The sequence below is a fragment of the Anguilla anguilla genome, chromosome 2, assembly GCF_013347855.1.
Source record: "Anguilla anguilla isolate fAngAng1 chromosome 2, fAngAng1.pri, whole genome shotgun sequence".
NCBI lineage: Eukaryota > Metazoa > Chordata > Actinopteri > Anguilliformes > Anguillidae > Anguilla > Anguilla anguilla.
In genome coordinates this window covers 57,041,207-57,064,918 of record NC_049202.1, presented here as the reverse complement: position 1 = coordinate 57,064,918, position 23,712 = coordinate 57,041,207, and the positions used below count along the sequence as shown (strand labels likewise).

General features: G+C 46.7%; 2 protein-coding genes across 9 annotated transcripts in view; both read left to right on the top strand.

Annotated features, from left to right (window-relative positions):
- myo15b (myosin XVB) overlaps nucleotides 1-1,460 on the top strand; it is a 29,445-nt gene extending 27,985 nt beyond the window's left edge. Inside the window, exons 63-65 of the mRNA XM_035404239.1 lie at nucleotides 285-418; nucleotides 565-702; nucleotides 830-1,460. Coding sequence (XP_035260130.1) covers nucleotides 285-418; nucleotides 565-702; nucleotides 830-931 — 374 coding nt within the window. The 3' untranslated portion in view covers nucleotides 932-1,460. The remainder of the gene's footprint in view (nucleotides 1-284; nucleotides 419-564; nucleotides 703-829) is intronic.
- Nucleotides 1,461-4,083: 2,623 nt separating this feature from the next.
- Nucleotides 4,084-23,712, top strand: part of tmem94 (transmembrane protein 94) — a 31,172-nt gene continuing 11,543 nt past the window's right edge. For 2 of the 8 annotated variants that reach the window (XM_035404628.1, XM_035404625.1), the window contains exons 1-16: nucleotides 4,084-4,230; nucleotides 6,280-6,570; nucleotides 13,283-13,402; nucleotides 13,736-13,863; nucleotides 13,950-14,086; nucleotides 14,254-14,462; nucleotides 14,648-14,799; nucleotides 16,934-17,036; nucleotides 17,719-17,805; nucleotides 18,043-18,159; nucleotides 18,397-18,453; nucleotides 21,367-21,471; nucleotides 21,650-21,820; nucleotides 22,165-22,383; nucleotides 22,816-23,128; nucleotides 23,533-23,706. In XM_035404628.1, coding sequence (XP_035260519.1) covers nucleotides 6,547-6,570; nucleotides 13,283-13,402; nucleotides 13,736-13,863; nucleotides 13,950-14,086; nucleotides 14,254-14,462; nucleotides 14,648-14,799; nucleotides 16,934-17,036; nucleotides 17,719-17,805; nucleotides 18,043-18,159; nucleotides 18,397-18,453; nucleotides 21,367-21,471; nucleotides 21,650-21,820; nucleotides 22,165-22,383; nucleotides 22,816-23,128; nucleotides 23,533-23,706 — 2,116 coding nt within the window. In that variant the 5' untranslated portion in view covers nucleotides 4,084-4,230; nucleotides 6,280-6,546. Of the gene's footprint in view, nucleotides 4,231-6,168; nucleotides 6,188-6,279; nucleotides 6,571-10,018; nucleotides 10,175-13,282; nucleotides 13,403-13,735; nucleotides 13,864-13,949; nucleotides 14,087-14,253; nucleotides 14,463-14,647; nucleotides 14,800-16,933; nucleotides 17,037-17,718; nucleotides 17,806-18,042; nucleotides 18,160-18,396; nucleotides 18,454-21,366; nucleotides 21,472-21,649; nucleotides 21,821-22,164; nucleotides 22,384-22,815; nucleotides 23,129-23,532; nucleotides 23,707-23,712 lie in introns of those variants that run through there. The other 6 variants (XM_035404624.1, XM_035404623.1, XM_035404626.1 and 3 more) reach the window with 5 other exon arrangements.

The following is a 23,712-nucleotide window of genomic DNA, read 5'->3' as shown; positions in this document are numbered from 1 at the left end:
GCTTCAGGTGAATTTTCTCTTTCTCAAAAAGTGAGATGTTTTATTGAGTGTATCACATAATTAGCCTTCCCCAGAACTTGGGAAACCCTCAAGCTCAGGACGTGCCCGATTGATTCCTTTTGTGTGGAAGGAGTCAGATTTATTGATTAATGTACTCTATAGAGCCGTGTTGGAGAAATTCACATTATCATAAGCAGAACATATACATACATGATTCAGACAGAGACTTAAAAACAAGGGGAACCCAACAAAATGAAGTCAGACATGTGCTTTCCCGTTTACAGAAACGGTCAGCTCTCTGCGTTTCTTTGGCTTCAACATCTTCCAGGCCCAGAAGGTCAGTCATTATGACTGCCCTTCACCGTGCATCATAGCCGTCAACCACGAGGGCATCTTCTTCTCGAACCCTAAAACTCAGGTACCGGGTCACCTGTCACTCTCAGCAGTGCTCTGCATAACTCATTGGATACTGATGTGACAGTGTGGTCATGCTTCTGTATCAAACAGCGTTGCTCTAAGCGGTTGACATTCAGTAAATGGAATGTTTCACGCTACTTCTTTCAGGAGTTTGTTTTGAAAATATCCCTGATTGACGTGCAGTCTCTTCGCACAATGAGTCCCAAAAAAGAAAAAGTGCCGGCGGTGGAGATCAGTCATGGCCACCCATCCAACCCAAAAACCATCACCATCTATCTCAAACAGGTACACTGTCGGCAACTGGGTTACATAGAACGCTTAGTCTTAGTCTGTAATACAACACAGTCCTCGCCTGTTGTGTGGGGTATAAACGATGGTCTCTAACACACTGTGCATGCACTGTTCCCTGCAGGCCAAGGCACTCTGCCACACCATTGCAATGATCATGGATGAGCTGGTGCGGCCCCCAGTCAGCAGCTCCATATCCAGTGCCCGTTCACTGACACTCCGCTAAGCGCTGTCCTGTAGCTCTGTTCCTCCAACACCTGCTGCATGGACTCTCAGCCCAACCCTGCCGGTACTGACCACCCTGTTCACCAAAAAACCTGGCAGGCAAAAGGGAGCTGCATTGCTAACGAGTGTTGCTAGATACTGCAGATGACACACACTACTGTTAATAAATACTTATGTTTCCTATATGCTGCTACTGCTAATGACCTGCTATCATTGCTACCTTTGTAAATTCACACTGCAACAAATGACATTTTTTGTTGTTGATTATTTAACAAAGAAGTCTTATGTCGTAGCTCCAAGGCTATCTTTGACATCAGTATATAACTTTAAATTGTGAATGATCTAAAACAAATCTATGATGCTTGAAAAAAATGTACACATTTATGAGAGGTCATTAGTACATTAAACATGTCCAGCAATCAAGAAGTTAATCATACAGTCTTCAAATTCAATTTTATCTTGTCAAACGATGGTTTGTGGCACCACAATTTTGCTAAATTCATACCCAATAAAGTTTGATGATAAATAATTTTGATGCAGTTTGAAGCACCAGTTTGGAGCTCCTATCCTTTTCTCAGGTTTTGTCACACTTTCACCAATTGTATTATGCTTTGAAAAAAGTTAAAGAAACCCTCTGTTGGAGAAATGGAGTGTAATTAAATTGTAAGAGTGAAGCAAAAGAAGCATGTTTAACATTTTTTACACTTAACACTGTCTATAATGTTTGCCTAAAACACTATTATTCATGGCTTACCACAGAAATTAACATGCAATCTTGATGTGCATTACTGAATAACAGCACATCTTTCTGGCTGAAATAGGTATGATTAGAAAAAAAGTATTCTTGGGCTGCATAAAAATCTAAAACAAATGATACAGGTTACACCATATAACCAATAGCATGTAACATAGATATGCCAATTATTAGTCATATGTGATCAGGTTTTGCAAGACAAAATGTTAATTTCATGAAAGCCATTGGAGCACTGATTATAAAATGGAAAATTACTTCTAATGGAAGCTAGCCATGCATCAGGACAGGTATTTGTACAGTACAGTTCCCTCCAAAAGTATGGGAATGGTAAAATTGAAATTTGTTGAGTGAAATGTCTCGTTTTTGTTATATGCTTAAGGCATTTAGATTTGAGATCAAAAGATGAATATGAGACAAAAGTACAGACACTTTTATTTCATGGTATTTGCATGTGTGTGTGTTTTACCAATTTACAGAAACTGTTGTTTTTGTGTTGTTTTCCCATTTTCAGTTGTGCGAAAGTAAGTTAATGGATGAACTTAAAGCTCTTAATTGCAATAACTGCATCCAGTCTACAACCCACTGACATCACCTATCATTTTGTGTCTTCTTGGAAATACCTTTCCAGGCCTTCCCAGCAGCCAATTTCAGTTGATCTTTGTTTTGGGGGTTTCTGTCTTCAGTTTCCTCTTCAGCAAGTAAAATACATGCTCGATTGGATTTAAATCAGGTGCCCAACTTGTCCAGTCCAAATTTTTCCACTTCCCATCGATGAATGCTTTGGTTGCGTTAGCAGTGTGTTTGGGGGTCATTGTCTTGCAGCAGGATGAAACGGCAGGTAATCCGGTTGGAGGAATTTCTTTGTGCATAGCCAGACAAAATTTTTCTGCACTTCCAAATTCACCCTACTGCTGCCATCCTCTGTTACATCATCAATAAAGACGAGTGAGCCTGTTCCAGAAGCAGCCATAGATGCCAAAGCCATGACATTACCTCCTCCATATTTCACAGATGATGGGGATGCCTTTGGATCATGGGCTGTTCTTTCCTTTCTCCACACTTTTGGCTTTGTCTATTGTTGTGATAAAAGTTTATCGTGGCCTCATCTGCCCATAAAACTTTTGTTCAGGAACTTGTTTTTTTTTTTTTTTGAGAATTCTGAACTAGATTTTCCATTCATTCTGCAGATCTGCTCTTGAAGTCTTCTGCATACATTGGTTTGTGATATTTTCACCCCTGCCCTCTGGAGACGGTGGGTGATGTCACTGGCTGTTTTAGAATTTTTCTTCCCTGCTCTTAGGATTCATCTGTCAACTGCAGTTCCTTAGCCAACCTTTTTGGGTTTATTCCTGAGGCCACCAGTGGTTTTCAAGACTTACCAAACATCTGTACTTGATACACCCAGTTTCTGTGCTATCTTTTTTAATGAAATCTTCTGACCTCTCAGCTTACTAACAAGTTTTTTTTCAGCCAGTTAGCTCTCTGGTCTTCATGATGGTGCATGCCACTGACTCCAAATGCAACCTATTCTCCACAGATGAAAACAGCCTAAAAGAATAGACACTCAATGTTATTTTATGTGAGAACAATCCATGCTAAAGGAAACACCTGAGCAACAGCTAACACCTGTGAGTCAGCAAGCTACTGTACCTTACTTTTGCACAGCTGAAAATGGGATGACTCAAAACAAAACAGTTGTTTCTGTAAAATGGTGAAACATGTGTAAATACCATGAATTAAATGGTGACCGTCTATATATTTGTCTCATCTTTTCATCAAGATCATCTTGTAGTCATCTTTCGATCTCAAATAGCTACAAATGTCTTAAGTGTAGGCTAGGCTATAGAAAAAATAACAAATTTTCACTACCATTAGCATACTTTTTGAGGGCACTGTATGTAATCTCGTCGAACAGGGGCACTGAGCTCTCTCAGCGCAAATCGTCGGGTCATCACAGTAAGACGCCTTTACCCCCCTTCTTCAGGCCAGGAGTATCATACGAATAATGGCACCTTATGGCCAGAACACAAAAATCTATCCTTTGCCACCCCCACACATTCAATATAAAATGCAACAAGGTAGCTAGCCACGTTGCATCACAACCAAAAAATCCCACTTGACAAATCCAGGCTTCGAATATGCATTACGTCGCTAGCCCGGATACTGGATCAGCACTAACACAATATAAAGCAGATTGTTTAGGATTAAACTGGGGATTAATCGGGCCTGGCGATGATCCAGCATCTTGTGGATTCGGAGGATACAAACAGTCCATAGTTAGTCAGCTAACATTCCTCCTCACAACGAAAACTAAAAGTAGTGTATAGACTCCACCTCAGCCGTTCAATTCTGAGAATTCAGACCTATCCGTGTCCTGCTATACCGCGCCCTAGTAGCGACGATTTGTACGCGTTTGTACGCCACTCCCTCGTGTACCAGCAGGGTCTAATATGGCGGTTATATTGCTGTTATATCTGAATCCTTAGGATACATTATTTGTGCCCCATAACAATTCAACATAAATTAGACGTTGACGCCACTCTAACGTAAGTAAAACGGATTAACGCACTTATATATCATTTTGTCACGCTGTTGACTGTTTAAACCTAGCCCATTATATGTCGTTAGCCCTAGCTAAGTAACTTAGCAATTTTTTTAGCTAACTGGCTAACTATGTATACAGCTGGCTAAGTCCACTGAGCCAGTAACACTGAATGATGTAGCTCACCTGCCAGATAATGCTAGATACTGTATGTGGGCTAACTGGGCTATACACCAAGTACCGTGGTTCAATTCGTTTCGTTGTTGCAAAGCCCGTGACTGAGAATTTGTGCACCATGACATGTTTGCACTGTGTAACGTCAGCTAGCAACTGGCACTGCGGTCGGTTGCAATTGACATGACATCGCGAGCTAGCTACGTTAACCTGAACAATTTTCGTGCTTGACTTGGCGATGGGTTAACCATTACTTCGAGTTATTGCAAGCTATGTAACCAACCAGCATCTTCGTCATGGTAGGCTATATCACCAGCTAGCAAATGTTAAGTAACTTGGTTACTTAGACAGTAGTTAGCTGAGACAGTGTCATGTCATGATCACACTATTTCCCTTCCTGGAACGTATCGATACGTGCAAGTTACTGCTGGCTATTTTTGTATCTATACTGCCAGTAGGTTTGGTAATTTAATGTTAAATTATACTTGGCTATCTTTCCTAAACAGTAGCGGAAACAAACGTTCATCGTATGCGCTTGTCTGGTGGTATGGGCACACACACTCATACACCTGTTTTATAGGGGAAAAGTGTTTCTCCTTGATACAGAAGATTCCTTTCGAAATAAGGCTTTTTGCTACTGGCAGACGCAGTACATTAGACTATCTAGCTAAACAGGATTCCATGTCTAATGTAAATGTATACTGCAGTAGGCTACTTTGTCTGGTGAGTGGATATTGTTGCTCAAACTGGTTGGTCAGATATTTCAAAGTTTATTTTGCTATTGATTTACAACCTGCGTGACCGACACATGTCTTTGGTATATTAGCCATGATTTACAACATATACAAATTATACTAATAATAAGGTTATGAAAAAAAAATGTTATAAAGAAATATTAATTGTACATATTTACATTTTATAATAAGGTAAAAAAGCACAATCAAGGGTAAAACTGTAGTGTGTGCAAAAAATCCGGAGTGAAAGGGAAGTGTGCTGTTAGAACTCTTCCCCAAAAGAAGGGGTTTGCTATTTGGAAAACTATGCAGTAGCACTGAAATGGAGGTGGCATAAATCCAAGGATCAGTAGTCTCAGAGCATGCCTTGGATATCATTCAAGCTCTAAACATAGGGACAGGTGGATAGGACTGACCTCTCTTCACCTCTTCATGCTTTTACCGCTTCTGTTTTGTCCGTGCGATTCAGACCTAGTGCTCTCATTCTTGCGATATGAGCTGCAAGTGCTGGTGAGAGAAGTCAACAAATGCTGACGGAGATTCGTTGGCATCAGCATTTGTTAATGCGCATTTTAAACACTATTTGTCTGAACATGTATTGCTGTGCATTTGGAGGGGTTAATAGATTCAGGAATGTGACTACAAATAACCATGTTTTAGTCTTCTGGTGAGTGGCAATGCTGGAAAAGAGAGAGTCAGAGACATAACACTAAAAGTTATGAAGCTGACTTTAAGAAAGAGGTGGTGTGTTTTCACTAATCAAGAGGGAGAATCAGTCCCTTGCTGGAAACATATTTCCAGCTGGTGCTCAGAAGGGGTTCTATTGGCTCCTATTTACTTGCGAGTCTTATTTGTATGAGCAAGGTAGAGACGTGCAGCACTGTCAGCTGTCAACACATTCTTGTGTAGGCGTAAGAATGCTGCGCTGTACACCATCTGATTCATCTTGCGAATTGTCCTCAGTTGAGCTGTACAGAGATGGGACTACAGCGGACTGGAATGGGAATGACGCGTTTGCTTCTAACAAAGCTGCCTGTGAATTAAAGAGTCTGTGTATGAACGTTCCTTCCCTTCTGCACCGTTCAGCATTGCCTTTTAAGATGTCAGCATCTGAATTCAGTGTTTGTTGTTTGCTCCTTTGACAGCAGCCTGCAGTCCTACCCGGTGTGTGATGAAGACGGTGGCGGTGCGTTTTCAGCGTTGACGCTCGCTCCCTCTGCACCTCCACGCGCCTGAGTGCCTGGGTCTGAAGGGAGCACCTCAGCCCCCTTAGTCCCCAGACTGGCACACCACACTGGGAGAGAGGCCGGGGGCTGGGGGACCTCCTCTGCCGGGGGTGGGACTGGTTAGCCACCCCAGCTGACAGCAGCAAGTTTGCGCCGCACGGAGCATGCTGAGTGCCTGTGGTTGCCATGGAGCTACAGGATAAGAAACAGGTGAGCTGCTCAGAGCTGGATGCTTTGTGTGATTCAATGTAACGTTTTCTAATATTTTTTAAATGAGAAAACCCTGGCAAAATTTACACCTCACCCAGGACGTAGTGTGTTTTATGAAGGTAGAAATAACTTTTAAGAGCTTAAAAGATTAATTAAATACTCTAGTACTCTCCTGGCGAAAGTCCGAATGAACTATTTTTCCACTGTTTCTTTTGAATCCACCAAAAGCAATGTTTTATACAGTTATATCAGTTGTGCAAATAGTGAAAATTCTGTCTGATAGTGAAATGCTTTCCAGATGATCTTACATTGAGAGCAGCACTTACAGTACGTAGTCACATATCGCATATTTACATTGTAATGGGCCTGTATGCCTGGGTTTTGCTCAGGTACTATATAGCTGTTAGCAGGTGCTGAGTAAAATCTGCTTGTTTTGAAATCATTATTGCTTCATGTTCCATAAACCACTCTGCTGGAATTTTCTGTGCTCCTTTCTTCAGATCATGAAAGCAGGCAAGTTTTTTTTTTAGCACTATCTTAATGGAATGCAGCCTATTGCATAAACCACTCAAGGTCAAGGACCGTACAGGTGGAAAGTGAAGGCGGTGTTACTGAACAGCCCACTGAAGAGATCCGCTCGGCGCTTTCTGTATACTGTCCTTTATGCTTGGGTCGTGTCTCATACTAATTAACACCCAAGCTAAGAATACACCAAGTCCCCTCAGGCAAAAGGAATGTGTAGCCTAAATCTTAAAGGTGGAATAATTCCACTGTTGTTTTCTAAAATTTTCTGTTAGAAACCCCTTTTTTTTTAAAAAACGGAAAAACCTAAAAAGGATGACAAATTGTAGTTTTGTTGCAGAGGTCAATATTTTACAGTGACACGAAGAATATTCTGTGACTTGTTTCCCTTCTCATGAGTGTTTGTAAATTGTTAAACATTTGGAATCTGAAATAAACTGCACGTAACACTGCATCAATCTTATTTACCAGTTGTTCCTGTAGAAATGTTTTACTAAGGAAATTGTCATGTCACAAATTAAAATGTGAGATATTATGCAGTGAGAACAGAGGCTTGGCTGCTGCCTAGAGTGATGGTGTTAAAAACAATGTGTGAAGGAGGTTGATTTGTTGAATCAAGAAATGTTCTGCAGGCTTTCTGTGGATTACCTATACAGGATTTACTCTTAAGGATGAAAAGCCGTGATACGCCAACCTGTTACATTGACTGGCAAAAATGTTGTCAAAAGGCAAGAGTAGGAGCAGGTCATGCACTGTGTCGCATATGCACTCAGAGGCTGTATGTGTTGACATTGTATTAATGAACACGGTAGTAGCTCACTGAAACGGGAAATGGCTTGGTTCCAATTTATGGTAGCTCAAATACAGAGCCGGGAGTTGCTAAATGGTAATTTGTTACTGGCTTACAATCATACAGACAGTTTGTTGTGGTGTTAAAGTCATGAATCATTTGCTGCTAAAAATGGAACGAAGTTGTCAGGTAGCAGGAGGTTGTGAAAATGGGGCTCCCCCTGCCTGTATGCTGTACAGAGAAGCCCTTTTGGAAATGGCTGAATGTTGTAGGCTACAGGATTTGGTGACTTTCAGTGTATTAACCAATATTTTGAGTAAATTCTGCAGTGTCTTGAAGGGTCAGTTGTGTGCCTTGGATAGTCAGGTCGTCTTTTGATACTGTAAATCTCTGCTCGAGTTCTTCAGGCCTTTTTGTGTGTATTGGTTGATGTCTATATTCTTGTATGTCTGTATATATTATATTTTATACCCATTGTACTATTTATCCAAATATTTTCTACCTGGATGATAAATTTGAAATCATAGGAACGTATAGTATCTTGTGTGTCAGCGGGTCATCTCTTGGGCTGGTGACATGCCCGGCCCATGGGGGGTGAGGGGAGGGGCTGCCTGGGGCAATGAAATCCAGCCAGGATGCTGTGTGTCCCTTTCTCCTTTGCGCCCACCACTCCAGGATAGAAAGTGCTGTGCTGGCAAGAATTGATTAATGCCTGACGGTGTGCTGGAGATACTGGCATCGCTACTCCGTTCTCTCCCTCCCTCCCTCCCTCTCTCTGCTAGCGCTAGCGCTTGTCTAAAGGCAGGGACATGACTGCACTCTTGCATCAGCAGTAGGAAAGTCATCCGCAGGAGCAGATTCCGTCAGACTCTTCTGTCTGTCAGGCTCTCTGGCTTTTTTCTCCCCCCTTTACATTTGGCTTCTGTTCTCTTACTTCACGCTTTTCACTTTCTCCCACACACCACACCCCCGCCCAGTGCACAGCCGAGCACCACTGCTGGGCTGCTCTGCTCTTCAGAGGGCTGCAGGTGATGCGATGAGCGGCATGGAGGCAGAATAACTGCTGGGCGGTGTGGAGTGGGAGAGCGGTGGGAGGCTGAATAACCGCTGGGCGGTGTGGAGTGGGAGGCTGAATAACCGCTGGGCGGTGTGGAGTGGGAGAATGGCGGGAGGCTGAATAACCGCTGGGCGGTGTGGAGTGGGAGGCTGAATAACCGCTGGGCGGTGTGGAGTGGGAGGCTGAATAACCGCTGGGCGGTGTGGAGTGGGAGGCTGAATAACCGCTGGGCGGTGTGGAGTGGGAGGCTGAATAACCGCTGGTCGGTGTGGAGTGGGAGGCTGAATAACTGCTGGGCGGTGTGGAGTGGGGGGCTGAATAACTGCTGGTCGGTGTGGAGTGGGGGGCTGAATAACTGCTGGTCGGTGTGGAGTGGGGGGCTGAATAACCGCTGGGCGGTGTGGAGTGGGAGAGCGGCGGGAGGCTCAGTAACCGCTGGGCGGTGTGGAGTGGGAGGCTGAATAACTGCTGGTCGGTGTGGAGTGGGGGGCTGAATAACCGCTGGGCGGTGTGGAGTGGGAGAGCGGCGGGAGGCTCAGTAACCGCTGGGCGGTGTGGAGTGGGAGGCTCAGTAACTGCTGGGCGGTGTGGAGTGGGAGGCTCAGTAACTGCTGGGCGGTGTGGAGTGGGAGGCTGAATAACTGCTGGGCGGTGTGGAGTGGGAGGCTGAATAACCGCTGGGCGGTGTGGAGTGGGAGGCTGAATAACTGCTGGGCGGTGTGGAGTGGGAGAGCGGCGGGAGGCTCAGTAACCGCTGGGCGGTGTGGAGTGGGAGGCTCAGTAACTGCTGGGCGGTGTGGAGTGGGGGGGCTGAATAACTGCTGGGCGGTGTAGAGTGGGAGAGCGGCGGGAGGCTCAGTAACCGCTGGGCGGTGTGGAGTGGGAGGCTCAGTAACTGCTGGGCGGTGTGGAGTGGGGGGGCTGAATAACTGCTGGGCGGTGTGGAGTGGGAGAGCGGCGGGAGGCTCAGTAACCGCTGGGCGGTGTGGAGTGGGGGGGCTGAATAACTGCTGGGCGGTGTGGAGTGGGAGAGCGGCGGGAGGCTCAGTAACTGCTGGGCGGTGTGGGTGCAGAGAGGGAGGGAGAGCTGTTGGAGGCTGAGGTAGCTGCACTCCCAGTCTTCTCCTCCTGCCTCACTGCAGAGAAAAGCCTTCTCAGCTCAGACACTAACAGTGAAGGCAGAGCAGGACAGAGCCATGATCTTGCAGACGGAGAGTTGGCTCAAGAAGAAGGATGTAAGTGGGTCTTCCTTTTCTTCTGGTTAGTTTTTATGAACCCCTTGAGAAGATGGTAGCGACTTTGCCCTTGGCTGGAATTGTACTGTGTGTACCGTGAGAGAAAGTGTGAACGGAGCTCTCCGCAGCTGCCCTCTGCCGAGGTTGAGCGCTGCTCGATACTCCTTTTCGCGCGTTTGCGTCCGTGACCGCACACGGTCGGGGGTAACGTGCGTTGTTGCCGCCCAACCGGCGGCCGCGTCCGCTAACGGCATCCGCTAACCCGTGTTGCTTGGCTTGCGGATGAGCAGGGGCGCTCTCCGCCTCGCTGTTTGCCTGAAGGTTTATCCTGGCTTGCGACCCTATGGGAAAATGGGTGGTTATTTTTAGCGGCGGCTGCTCTGCAGTGGAGTGGAGCGGTAGCAGCGCGCTGTAGCGCTGGATCTGAGTGGGAGTTTCAGCCTCACAGACGCACATACGGCCACAGAGGCAGGAGGAAGGGCACAGAGTGTGGGAAAAGAGAGCTTTCCCACCAACATCCCAGGCTGCTGCTGGCTCTGCTGGCTCTGCTGTTTGCTTTGAATTCCCTGTGTCTGGCTGTTTCTGCGTGTTCATTTATGCGCATTTCCTCCGATATGGCAGATACGGAGATCGGGTGAAATCTTTATCCAGGGCAGCTTGTACTGCTGTGCACTTCATAGAATGCAGTGCATTGAATATCAAATCAATTCCAGATTAAAGCAATAATCTGCAGAATATAAAGTTCATTAAGAAATTAAAAAGCCGAGTTGAAGTCACACTGAACGCATTGTATAAAAAGAAAAAGTTGGGCGACAGGAGATATAGCCTATTGCTCATGTTTTAAGAGCTGTGTCCTCGAGCTACTTCAAAAAGCTAATAAAACATTGGGTGGTTGTTATATTGGCAGGTGGTCCAGTTCACCATTGGGGAGTTAAAGAAGAAAGATCCAGATTAAAGCCTGGATTTGGCTAAGGAATAGTCCTTTCTTTTCACTGCTTCGATGAATGGCCATTATTTTGTCCCAGCATTTTTGGCAACCAAATCTTCCCTTTTATTCAGTTGAAATCACAGCCGCTCTTGTGAGCACATAGTATTGGGTAATGTGCGGCAGCGTAGCATAGTTTTCAGGGGACTGGGATTGTGTACCCCGCGTTCTCACAGCGCGCAATTCAGTTGATGGGTCGCTCAAGTTTACTAGGCTGAGGGAGGGGCAAGAGCTTCCCGCTGTGCCCTCTTAGTGGTGTACACATTTTTAAAGATAAATAACGGCATTACACAGTGTATTGGAGAATTTGCCATATAGCCTATCCTTTAGTTTCTGTAGTCATGTCATAACACTGGTGATTATTATTTGTTACTGCTTTCTTGCTAGATATCTAGCGATATCTCACTCTCTCTCTCTCCCGGTAGCTTCCTAGCGTTCTGTCTGTCTATCGCTAGCTAGCTAGCGATCTCTCTGTCTCTCACTGGCTAGCTAGCTAGCTAGCAATCTAGCTAGCAAGGCGCAACTATTAATCACGAAATGGTATCATACCGGTTGGAGAAATAGGAAGCTTGAAACTCTGTTTGGCTGTTGATGGGCGATGCCTGTGAAAAGATAAAAAAAATTTGGGCAACTTATGTCGCTTGTTGCCCAGTTGCTGGGGTTGCTGGCCGTCGCTCAGCTTTGTAGAAAATGAACGGAAACTGGTCGACTGAATCGCTCACTGTGTGAACGCGAGGTTAGAGTCTGCAGGTTCGATTCCCAGGGTCCCTTGAGCAACATACTGAACCTGAATTGCTTTATTAAATATTCTGTTGTATTAATGGATTGTGTGTGGGAAACCAAAAATTATAAGCTGTTTAAGTTTTCTTAATGCCTAAATATAATGTTATAATGTACAATGTATAACGTAAATGTATCACAGTAAGGTATACCCAAATATAACATACTTAACAGGTTTATGTGTTTTGGTCTTTTTGGAAAGGACCCAACACAATGACGATGTTTTTAAAGATCACCGTCTTATGTGGGACTTGCGGTCAATTTGAATATACTTTGGATATACTTTGAATGTGCTTTGTAGTTCTGTTTTCTTTGGGCGCGTTTATGCGCTGTTTAAAGAATACATGGCTTGATAAGAAAGCAATAACGTCATATTTAGCTTACTGTTACCATGACTGTTACAGCATAAAATGTTTAAAAGTAACACAACTGAAATAGTCACATTTGTACATTAGCTCGATGAAACTGGTGAAGTAAGGAGACTTGGGATAATATTGTACGGATGGCATAACAGGTATTTACATGGACGTAACTTCAGTGCAGTACAATTCAAATGAACTGATTTGGAAGTCCTCCACAGCCCACGGTGGACTGTGGATGTCTACAGATTGCTGGGGTGTAGTGAAGTTTTGCATGTTAGGCACAATTCAGGTCTTTGATCTCTAGGAGCCCTCCACAGCAACATTTTATCCTTATCAACAACTTTTTTCTCTCTCTAGGTTGCATACGTCTCTTTATCACACGGCTCACTTTGAGATGAATTTGCTGCTTTTCTAAAATTGTCTTTTTTTTTTTTTTTTTACATTTCTTATATTGTGCCAGTGTATGTTTTTCATTCACTGTTTCATTTCTTTAAGTAAATAAGTAAAAAGCCAAAAATCACTAGCTGACAAAACATAGTCTGTTACTGTTACAAATCAGTGGACACTGTAACACTGATACTGCTGAATAAAGCGTAACATTTATGCCATTAGTGCCGCTCAGTGAATCTACATGCAGCTGAGCGTAGCTAGCGGTAATGAAGCCTGCGGTTCAGAAGGAAGTGTGATGAGTTTTAAACGATGCTGAGTGCTCAACAAGTGGCCTGGTGAGGAGGCTTTATCGCCGCTGCGCTCCGCTTGGAGGACTGAATTACAGGCCGTTAAACCCAGTCACCACAAACATTGCTCTCATTTAGCGTGGCTGAACCCTTCAGTCAGTCTGCAGCAGTGTAAACATCCCTGTTCCACAATCACTAGCCTGTAAGCGTGTGGTGTAATGGTGTGTCGAGCCCAGGCCTTTTACCTGAACGTGCGTAATAAAAACCGTCCTTTGATGAGAGCGCTGATTGATGGCTCTTTCAGGAGGAGGAGCCCGTCCCTCTGGGACTGTCCAGCGGCCAGGCCCTGGGGACCCTGAGGGACCAGCTGTGCTCCTTACTGGAGCAGCACCAGAAGCAGGGTCGACGCCGGCCGGCTCTACAGGTGCGTCTGAATGTCCTTCTCTCTGCCTCACGTCTCATATGCTAAAACGCTCATCTTTTCCATCTTCCACACATCTGTCTGCAATTTACTATTTGTTACACCAAAATCGGTTTGATAACATACCTAATGGCATTTGATGAAGTGAATAAAATCGTATTCACTCAGGTAATGTAGCTTTCGGTAGAGAGAATTCAGCACTGGGCTCAATTTTCATTTTCTGTATTTTTAGCAGTTAATTTTAACATTTGGAATTGATGGTTATTAAATCCCTAGCTGACATATTTGCATCTGCATTAAAATACGGTGTTTTTTTACTTTGCTGCTGTACTGCAGGAGCTGTGGGCTAAAAGCTTTCTTCACCATAACAACCGGCACTCCTGTTTTCATTGGCCCGGAGCCGCTCTCACTCTGCTGGTTGTGCTGGGCCTGCTGTGCTGCCATGGCAGCCAGCCGCACGGCAGGTGAGTTGCAGATGCGAACCAGGTGCAGTGCTGTTAAAACGTGTACGCAGTAACCCTGGTTAAGGACAGCTTCTTCTGTTGCACAGCAATGGGATTGAGCTGGTGAACGCTGGAGCCCTCTTCCTCCTCCTGCTGCTCAACCTCTTCCTCATCGGGCGGCAGGAACGTCTGATGAAGAGCGAGATGGTGCGGCGACTCAAGTCCATCATCTCCCAGCTCAACGGTGAGTGGAAGAGAGCAAGAGGGAGAAATGAGGAGAAAGGAGAGAATTGGAAGTGGGAAGGTGTGAAACGGGGAGTGGGATATCCTCCACATGTAGAGCATTAGCATTGGTTCCTCCCGGCTCTCTGATTGGCCAGGCCCGTTGCTCTCTCTCTGCTCTCCTTGCAGGCGCTCTGGAAGGCTGCGCTGGGGAGCCCCTGAGGTGGTCCTCCTCGCTGTACCCGGACCTGTACACGCCCTCCTCCCCGTCCTGGTCCCTGCACTGGACCTACCGGGACCAGCAGCTGGTCAACCTGCCCGTCAGCCTGCTGGTGGAGGGGGACATCATTGCGCTGAGGCCGGGACAGGAGTCCTTCGTCTCCCTGCGCGGCATCAAGGTCATTGGCAGCAGCGCGCGTGTGCTGCCGTTTGCTGCAGTGCACTTTTACGAGTCTTAAGACCTGGTTTCATAGACGTCTCCACTTATCCGCACTGCTGACTTAACACCTGCTGCTGACTCCAGGAGTGCCTTCTCTGTGGGTTTTCATGCTGGCTCTGTTGCCTCTCTCTGTTTGTCTGTTAGGATGATGAGCACATAGTCCTGGAGCCTGGGGATCTTTTTCCTCCCTTCTCCCCGCCCCCCTCCCCCCGAGGGAACGAGAAGCGGTCGCCCCAGACCCCTCAGCAGTTCCGCCTCTTCAGGGTGGTTCGAACCCCAGTGCTCGACTCCATCAGGTACGCAGCCTCCCGCAGGGGGCCGGGGCCACTCTGGAAATGGTCTGTGCAGATCGCTGGGAACAGTCTGCTTCTGCCGCTGTTGAGCAAACACTGTTTAATGAATACCGAAAGGGCTGTCATATAATGTCACATCAAAGGCCTCGGTCTCTACATCAGATATTGAAAAAACCGGGAATTTTTCCCCCCCGAATATTACAATGATAGAATTGTAAGAAATGTGTCATTTTCTTCAGTGCGCAGTCTCTAATTAGCCTGAATTTCCTCACTACTGTTCTGACACCCGCTGCTTACCTCTGTTACAGGTCTGCAGTAAGAGGGAAATGGATGATATTTGCACGTCTAAAGTGCGTTTCAGGACGGTTGGATATTTTTAGATCCACAGCTCCTGTCTTTAAAGTTGATTTTACATGCTGAAAAGTGACGTTTCTGGAGAACTAGAAATCTTCTCAGAAACACATTTACAACTAAAAATATAAATGCATTGTGATTGCTGTTTTAGCACTGTAAGTAATTATCTGTTGTGCCTTGTTTATTGATCTGGGCAGAGAACCGGAGCTGATGCAGCTATCTGTGGTCTGGATATTTATATTGGGCCAGGAATAGTTTTCAGGAACATTTGTTACAAAGATTTTATAGCTCTGTGTGGAACGGGTTTGGAAAGTGGCAAAAATACCATAATTAAATATTAATACGTAAATAATTTCAGTCATAATGCTATTAATTAATATGCCGATTTTCCTTATTTATTGGGATTACTGTATCCCAATATATTTTGGGATGAAAAAAGACTGATGTCGCTTTTGGTGTTGATACAGCATAACAATATAAAGGGTAACTTCACTGTAAATTTTAAGCTGTTAGCTATTAAAATTACCCATATTGAGAAACTTTTTTTACTTACCAAGAACACTAGCTGATTTGCAAAATAGTTTCTGAACCTGTGTATAGTACTGCAGGATTGCATATGCCTCAATAGAGATTTTCCATCACCGGAGTTTAGTCTGAAAATTCACTTTTCAGATTTATCTGAACGGTTTAGACTGGTCACTAACAAACTGGCTGGACAAGTTTTCAACACACTTGTTCCTGGTTTGGGTTATACACTTTGTTGTACGTCGCTCTGGATAAGAGCGTCTGCCAAATGCCTGTAATGTAATGTAATGTATATATAGTTTCAGTGAGGTCAAAGGTTTGGTGATGAGAATCAAGGCCTTGAACTTTACTTGGGTCACTTGTTGATATACAGTAACATCACAGGTAAAAGATTAAATAGGAAGAACCGTCTTTGGAAGAAGAGCCTTCTAGATGAGGTCCTGTACTATAGTGGGCCTCTGTTCTGTTAATAGTTATCAGTGGTGGCCTCCACATGTTTCACAAGGTTATTTAAGTTGACTTTCTGCATTGCACAAGCGTGTTATCCTCTGGGATGGTGACCCCACCCCCCCCCCCCTTTGTGCCCCTCTCTCTGGGCTGTTAATGTTATAGCTGGGAACCAACTCCCTCTCATGCATTGGAGTTCCCTGGATTTCATCAGGGACTCTGTCTCCAGTGTGAACCGGATATCGCCCTGAAAAAAAGCCCAGAGTGCATTGCGCCACCTCCCTCTGTAAATTGTTGCATGTTGCAATTGTTACTTGTGTTGTTCCTCATTTATAAAAAGTATTCTTGATTTACTTAAAGTTAAACTGTGATCAATGCACCCCAGATCCTTAGTTAAGCAGTAGTATATGTACCGTTTGTGTGAAATTTTACCTGTGTGTTAGCCTCCTGTCGACAAGTAGAATTGGCAGTTTCAGAATGTTTTCTGACAAGGGCGTTAGTGTTGCAATCGATATTGCAATACATGTTTAAAGTAGTAGCCTATATCCAAAATGGTTCAGGACAGTGTATTGATGTTAAAGGTACGTGTGGCAAGAGGAAAGATGGTGTTGTTGCTGGGAGTTATAAGCCAGGTCCCACATCTGCTCAGTTTCTTATGCATTAGGAAAGGAGAAATATCAGTGGATGACATCTGAGCAGTTTAGGGCCTACTAAATGGGAGATTCCCTGAGAAGTTATCCTTTTTTGGCCTGTTATGAAGCAAGTTCATGTTTTGAGTGCCCCCATGTGGCCACTGCTTTCTCCTGTGCAGGAACAGCCTGGATCTGGCACTGTCCCGTCCCATCACTGCCCTGGACAACGAGAGGTTCACAGTGCAGTCCGTCATGGCCAAATTCGCCTGCCCTGTTGTGCTGGTACAGAAACTCCTCTCTTTATCGTGCTTGCTTAGCGCCGCTTCCTGTTTGGTCTTTGCTTCGCGGTGGTCAGCTGTTCTGTCTCAGAAAGCTCGCTGCCTATCTCCAGACCAACACTTGATATTTTCAGCCGCAGCAAAATCAAAAGAAAATGTTCATGAGGCACCTCATAGTGCACGCTGACTAAACTGTCGATCCATCCAGGAGAAACTATCTGCTCTCACTTAAGACTGGCCTTCTGACTGGCCTGTCTGACAGTTTGTATGAAAGCCTGGCGTGACACCACTTTTTCTTGATTATTTAAACCTTTATTTCGACTTCTGCTGCCCATTTCTTTCTGTTTAGAATGTTCTCTCATGGCCATATTAGGTGATAGACGCAACATGTTTCCTAGGATACCTTAACTGAACTTATGAACAAGAGCAGTGGATTCTGTTTTTAACTCTAGCCTTCCATTACATGTATATGCATTGTATTAAAATTCTGTAGAAAGCAGACTGCCATTGTACTTTTCCCCATAGACATGCTGTACCCTTCAGCATCACAAGCTTGCAGCAGTTTGAGATTGCTGGGATTCTGATTGACTGATAATTAAGGGAAAATCTATAATGTGTTGTTTTATGCAGTGTGTCAGTTCTTGTGCAGTCGTAGCTGAAAGGTTCCTTTCCCTCTCTGTTCGTAGGTGGCGTTCTTCACTACCAATGCCCTGCGTTTCTTCTTTAATGCCCCTAGCCTCACACCCAGCTGCTTCAACTTCATTCAGCTCCAGGTATGAAACACAGGCACTGATACATCAGCTGCTGCCAGCTCAAATCCTTTCACTGATTTTAAAATATGATTGGGTTGTATCCTGTTATTACCTCTCATATCTCATTGTTCCCCCCTCATGCCCAGTTGTTACCCTGTCACGTCCTCTGACCCCTCTTTCCTGGTTCCTCCCCCCCTCGGGCCCTATTCGTACACCTGTTGCCGTGGTAACATGCCCTGATGCCTGGCTGTGTTGCAGATGATGGGAGTTATCCCCATCCTGCCTCTGCTCTTCCCCGTGATGTGGGTGCTGGTGAACGCCTACGGAGAGGCGCGAGTACTGGCCGAATCCAGCCGGTCGTCCCCCACGGGCCTGGTGAGACCGCAGCCGCCCTCCCGCACTACCTCACACCGCGCCCTGGCCGCCATAGCGAGCGCGTAGTAGCCATGCGGGTCGCGCTGGCTGTTAAACTGCTCTTATGCCCAGGTACCATGTACCAGGGTGAGGAAGTGGCATAGTGGCGCATACACATGGAATATGGATGCTGAGAGATGGAAAGAGGGCCTGTTCGCCCGGCCCTTCGTACTTAACGAGCCTCTCCTCTCGCCCCAGCTTGCTAAGTTCTCTGAGGATACTCTGAGCAGCTACACGGAAGTGGTGTCTTCTCAGGTATATCCCATGAATACCTTCCCCCGTTCTCTCACTGCCCCGCTTGCTGTTCCTAACACTCCCCCCCCCCCCCCCCCGCCCCTTAAAGACTGCTTCTCGTGTCTCCATGCGCGCTTCAGCGGTCCATGCCCAGATCTCTTCTCGTTCATTTCATCTCCCTCTCCCCCTTCAGACTTTTTTCTTTCATCTGCCACGCTTCAGTTGCTTTCTGCTTTTTGTCTGTTGTCGGCCTTCGTTCGTCTCCGCCACTTCATGTCCGCCTTCCCCCATTGGCGGGTGCTCGCCTCCTTCTTGAGGCAAACGTGCTCCATGCTGTTTTATTTGGTTTCCATCTCTCCCGTTCCCTCGCACTGTCCTCCCGCTCCGGCCCGCGGCCCGCTGCCTGCCTGAAGTATGCCTGGCTCTCCCTTTCTGAGTGCTGAGAGGGCGGGTACACGCCTGCCTGGGCTTGCCTGGCCAATGGGCCCCCTGGGTGTTCAGCCAGTGGCTTGCATCACGGGGGATGAATGAATATGCGTTTTCATCATGAAGGGACATGGAGATGCATTTTGAATGCCTGTGCTAGTGCTGCCCATTCACGTCGAGACTGATTTGCGCTGTGACCTCCGCTGTCTTGTTCGGACCTGCTCTGCATGCTTTATGCTGATGCCCAAATTTGAATGTTTCTGCTTTAGGTTGCGTGAGCAGCCCTTTTAAAGGACATTTGGATATGCAGAGAGCACAGTAGGACTTCATTTGAGTTTGTATCTGAACAGAAATACCTGAGAGCATGCATGTTAGTATCATATGCAGTCTCTGTATTGGGGGAGTGGTTTGTGAATATGCAGTTGAGTTTGTATTGGGGGGAGTGGTTTGTGAATATGCAGTTGAGTTTGTATTGGGGGGAGTGGTTTGTGAATATGCAGTTGAGTTTGTATTGGGGGCGTGGTTTGTGAATATGCAGTTGAGTTTGTATTTGGGGGAGTGATTTGTGAACATGCAGTTGAGTTTGTATTGGGGGGAGTGGTTTGTGAATATGCAGTTGAGTTTGTATTGGGGGTGTGGTTTGTGAATATGCTGGTTGAGTTTGTATTGGGGGCGTGGTTTTGTGAATATGCAGTTGAGTTTGTATTGGGGGCGTGGTTTGTGAATATGCAGTTGAGTTTGTATTAGGGGTGTGGTTTGTGAATATGCAGTTGAGTTTGTATTGGGGGCATGGTTTGTGAATATGCAGGTGAGTTTGTATTGGAGGAGTGGTTTGTGAATATGCAGTTGGGTTTGTATTGGGGGCGTGGTTTGTGAATATGCAGTTGAGTTTGTTTTGGGGGTGTGGTTTGTGAATATGCAGTCGAGTTTGTATTGGGGGTCTGGTTTGTGAATATGCAGTTGTGTTTGTATTGGAGGAGTGGTTTGTGAATATGTAGTTCAGTCTGTATTGGGGGAGTGGTTTGTGAATATGCAGTTCAGTCTGTATTGGGGGAATGGTTTGTGAATATGCAGTTCACTTTGTATTGGGCGGAGCGTTTTGTGAATATGCAGTTGAGTTTGTATTGGGGGGAGTGGTTTGTGAATATGCAGTTGAGTTTGTATTGGGGGAGTGGTTTGTGAATGTGCAGTTGAGTTTGTATTGGGGGCGTGGTTTGTGAATATGCAGTTGAGTTTGTATTGGGTGAGTGGTTTGTGAATATGCAGTTGAGTTTGTATTGGATGAATGGTTTGTGAATATGCAGTTGAGTTTGTATTGGGGGAAGTAGTTTGTGAATATGCAGGTCAGTTTTTATTGGGGGAGTGGTTTGTGAATATGCAGTTCAGTCTGTATTGCACTGCTGTGTTTCCTTCCTGCATGTCATTTACTATTTGGTTACAGGGTGACCTGCTCTCAGGCAATATTTGACCTTTTCTCTGACCCTTGCTTGCTTATCTTCATTTTGCATGTGTCCAGTAATTGCACATTACACGTACACATACATACCCACACACACACATACACACACTCATTTTATCCATCATCGTCTCCTCATTCCTCGAGGAGGTCGAACTGGATCCACCTCTCCCCATTTGTAAGTGATGTGGCTTCAAACTGACGCTTGATTGAGCAACGTGGACATTCCATTTGCCAAATACGTTGCCTTGATTCCTCCGTCCTCGTATTTTTCCTTGCATCTTTTCCTTGCATCCTCCATTGGGTGGAGTTAAAGAGGGAGGAAAGAGATGTAAGAAATAAAAATAAGTTTATTGGAATGAGCCCACTCTCTCACACGCACACACACATACACTCGCATTACAAACACAGACACACACACACACACATGCGCGTTACACACACACAGACGCACACACACACACACACATTTCACCGCCTCTGGCTCACTGAGTCAGTCTGAAGGGATGAGGTGAGTACAGCTACTCCGGGAAGTTCCTCTTCCAGCACCTTCCTGGCTTAATCTCAGTGCTCTGCATTTTAGAAGCTTCCACATTTTCCACTGTCTCTATCGCAGCCAAGCCACATGCAGGAACTGAGCCCACTGTCAGATGACTGTGCGACTGTGCAGAGGCAACTGTGCCTAATCTTCGGTGCTGATGCTCTGCTCCTGTTCCAGATCGCTGGTGCTGATGCTGTGTGTTGCTATGCCAGATCTTTGGTGCTGATGCTGTGCTTTACTGTGCCAGATCTCTGGTGCTGATGCTCTATGTTGCTGTGCCAGATCTCTGGTGCTGATGCTCTATGCTGCTGTGCCAGATCTCTGGTGCTGATGCTCTATGCTGCTGTGCCAGATCTCTGGTGCTGATGCTGTTGCTGTGCCAGATTTCTGGTGCTGATGCTGTTGCTGTGCCAGATTTCTGGTGCTGATGCTGTGTGTTGCCATGCCTGATTTTTGGTGCTGATGCGTTACTGTGCAGGATCTGGGTTGCTGATGCTGTGTGTCTGTGCAGGAGATCCTGCGCTGCGTGTGGAGACACTTTGTCAGCATGCTGCGAGGAGAGTCCCAGACGCTGTGCTACACCTCCAGCCTGCTCCACAGCCTCGGCTCTGTCACCGTGAGTGTCCCCTCCCTGCTGTCTCTCTGTGTTGAGTTTTACTTGTGCCGTTGTATTCTTGTACTGCTGTATGCTTTTGTAAGTTACTGTGGGTTGTTTTAGGTTGCGCTCCTGATTGATTGTAGTGTAATGTAATGATGGGCTCTGTGACAGTGCTTTTATTTGCACTCTTCCCCAGGTACTGTGCTGCGTGGACAAGCAGGGTGTGCTGTCATGGCCGAACCCCAGTCCCGAAACCGTGCTCTTCTTCAGCGGGCGCGTGGAGATGCACGACAGCCAGGACGACCTACGGGACGACCTCTCCGTGGGCTCCTTCAGCCGCATGGAGGGGGACGAGGACAGGGACGAGGTGGGCGGGCAGCGGGACTTCAGCGCGGGATTGAACAGCACGAGTGCATTTATAGCTCTGACTAAACTATGAAATGGGCCCAGATTTATGAGGCGTGGCAGCTAATATTTATCCAGCTAAAAATGCGGTTTTCACATGATGTTCCACTTTTGGCGTTGAAACATTTTGCAGCAGAAGACCACAGCATACAGCATCTCACTTTATACGAGTAAGGATCTGAGCCACTGAGTGCAAAAGATGTCTTAAAATGCTAAGCTAGCGCTACTGAATGACAATATGCCACCATCCATTGTATCTGCTCCTGTTGACGTATCTCTTATCGGAGCATCTCTGCGCTCTCCCAGGTGCAGGAAGGGGAAGCTCTGCTGTCCATGACTGCGATGGAGCCCTCCGTCCACACCGGGCATGAGCAGGAGCCCAGCGAGACCTCCCACGACACGGCCCGCTCGTCCGAAGCCCTGCGCTCCCGCCGGCCTCCCCAGGCCCCCCGCACCAAGCACCCCTCGGGCTCCAACGTCAGCTTCAGCCACGACACCGAGGGGGGGGACAACGACCCCTCACAGGTAACCCCCTTCCCCTGGTCTAGTGAACTCTCGTACAAGCTGATAGGCTTCTGCTATTGGAGGAGGCCTCACTCTAAGCTGATAGGCTTCTGCTATTGGAGGAGGCCTCACTCTAAGCTGATAGGCTTCTGCTATTGGAGGAGGCCTCACTCTAAGCTGATAGGCTTCTGCTGTTGGAGGAAGCCTCACCCTAAGCTGATAGGCTTCTGCTATTGGAGGAGGTCTCACCCTAAGCTGATATGTTTCTGCTATTGGTGGAGGCCTCACCCTAGGCTGATAGGCTTCTGCTATTGGAGGAAGCCTCACCTTACAGTTACACTGTCACCTTACATCTCCTTCTGAGTTATCATAGATGTACATTAGGCAGTGCTCTCTCTTTGTGGGTTTCAAACCTGCAGCCGCCCTTATTCCTGTCTTTCTGCCCGGCCCCAGCCTTGCGGGATGGAGATGGGCTGCTGTGAGGCGGAGGACTTTGTGTGCGACTACCACCTGGAGATGCTGAGCCTGTCCCAGGACCAGCAGAACCCGGTCAGCATCCAGTTCGACGACTCGGGCTGGCAGGGCCACCTGCCCTCCCTCAAGCCCCTGGGCCTCAACATCCTGCTGAACCTGTGCAACTCGGGCGTGACCCAGCAGCTGTGCCGCTTCTCTGACCACCTGTCCAACCTGGCGCTGCAGGAGAGCCACGGGGCCGTGCTGCCCGTCCACGTGCCCTGGGGGCTGTGCGAGCTCTCCCGGCTCATCGGTGGGCACGCGCCCTCACCCGCACGCATGGCACACGCTGCACAGGACAAACCACAACACAAAACAAACCTTGCCAAGCCTCTGGAGAAGGGCTCAGCGGGCACAGACACATGCAGCTCATAGCGTACATACCACAGGCACTCCCCAGCACATAATGTATTAAGCATAAACAGTGCATGACGTAAGGAATTGTAACCAGTATGCAAAGACTGTCTTCTCCAAACACAGCTAAGACACACAAACCAAAACATCTGGGACATGTTTGTATTAGTACATCTTGAAAGATGTGCAGTTTTCAGCAGGCTGACTCTCTGTGCTGCCGTCTTACTGTAGCTCCCTCGGTTTTTCCTGTTAGACGCTGAGTCCCTCCGTGCGTCTGTCTGTCTGTCCGTCTGTGTGCTGCAGGGTTCACTCCTGGGGCGAGAGAGCTCTTCAAGCAGGAGAACCACCTGACGCTGTACCAGCTGCCCTCGGGCGAGAAGGCCAAGGAGTCGGCCCCACGCCGCACGCCCAACTTCACCAAGCGCCAGCCTCCCATCAGCCACCTCATCAGCCTGCTCGTGCGCGACAGCACCACCAGTGAGC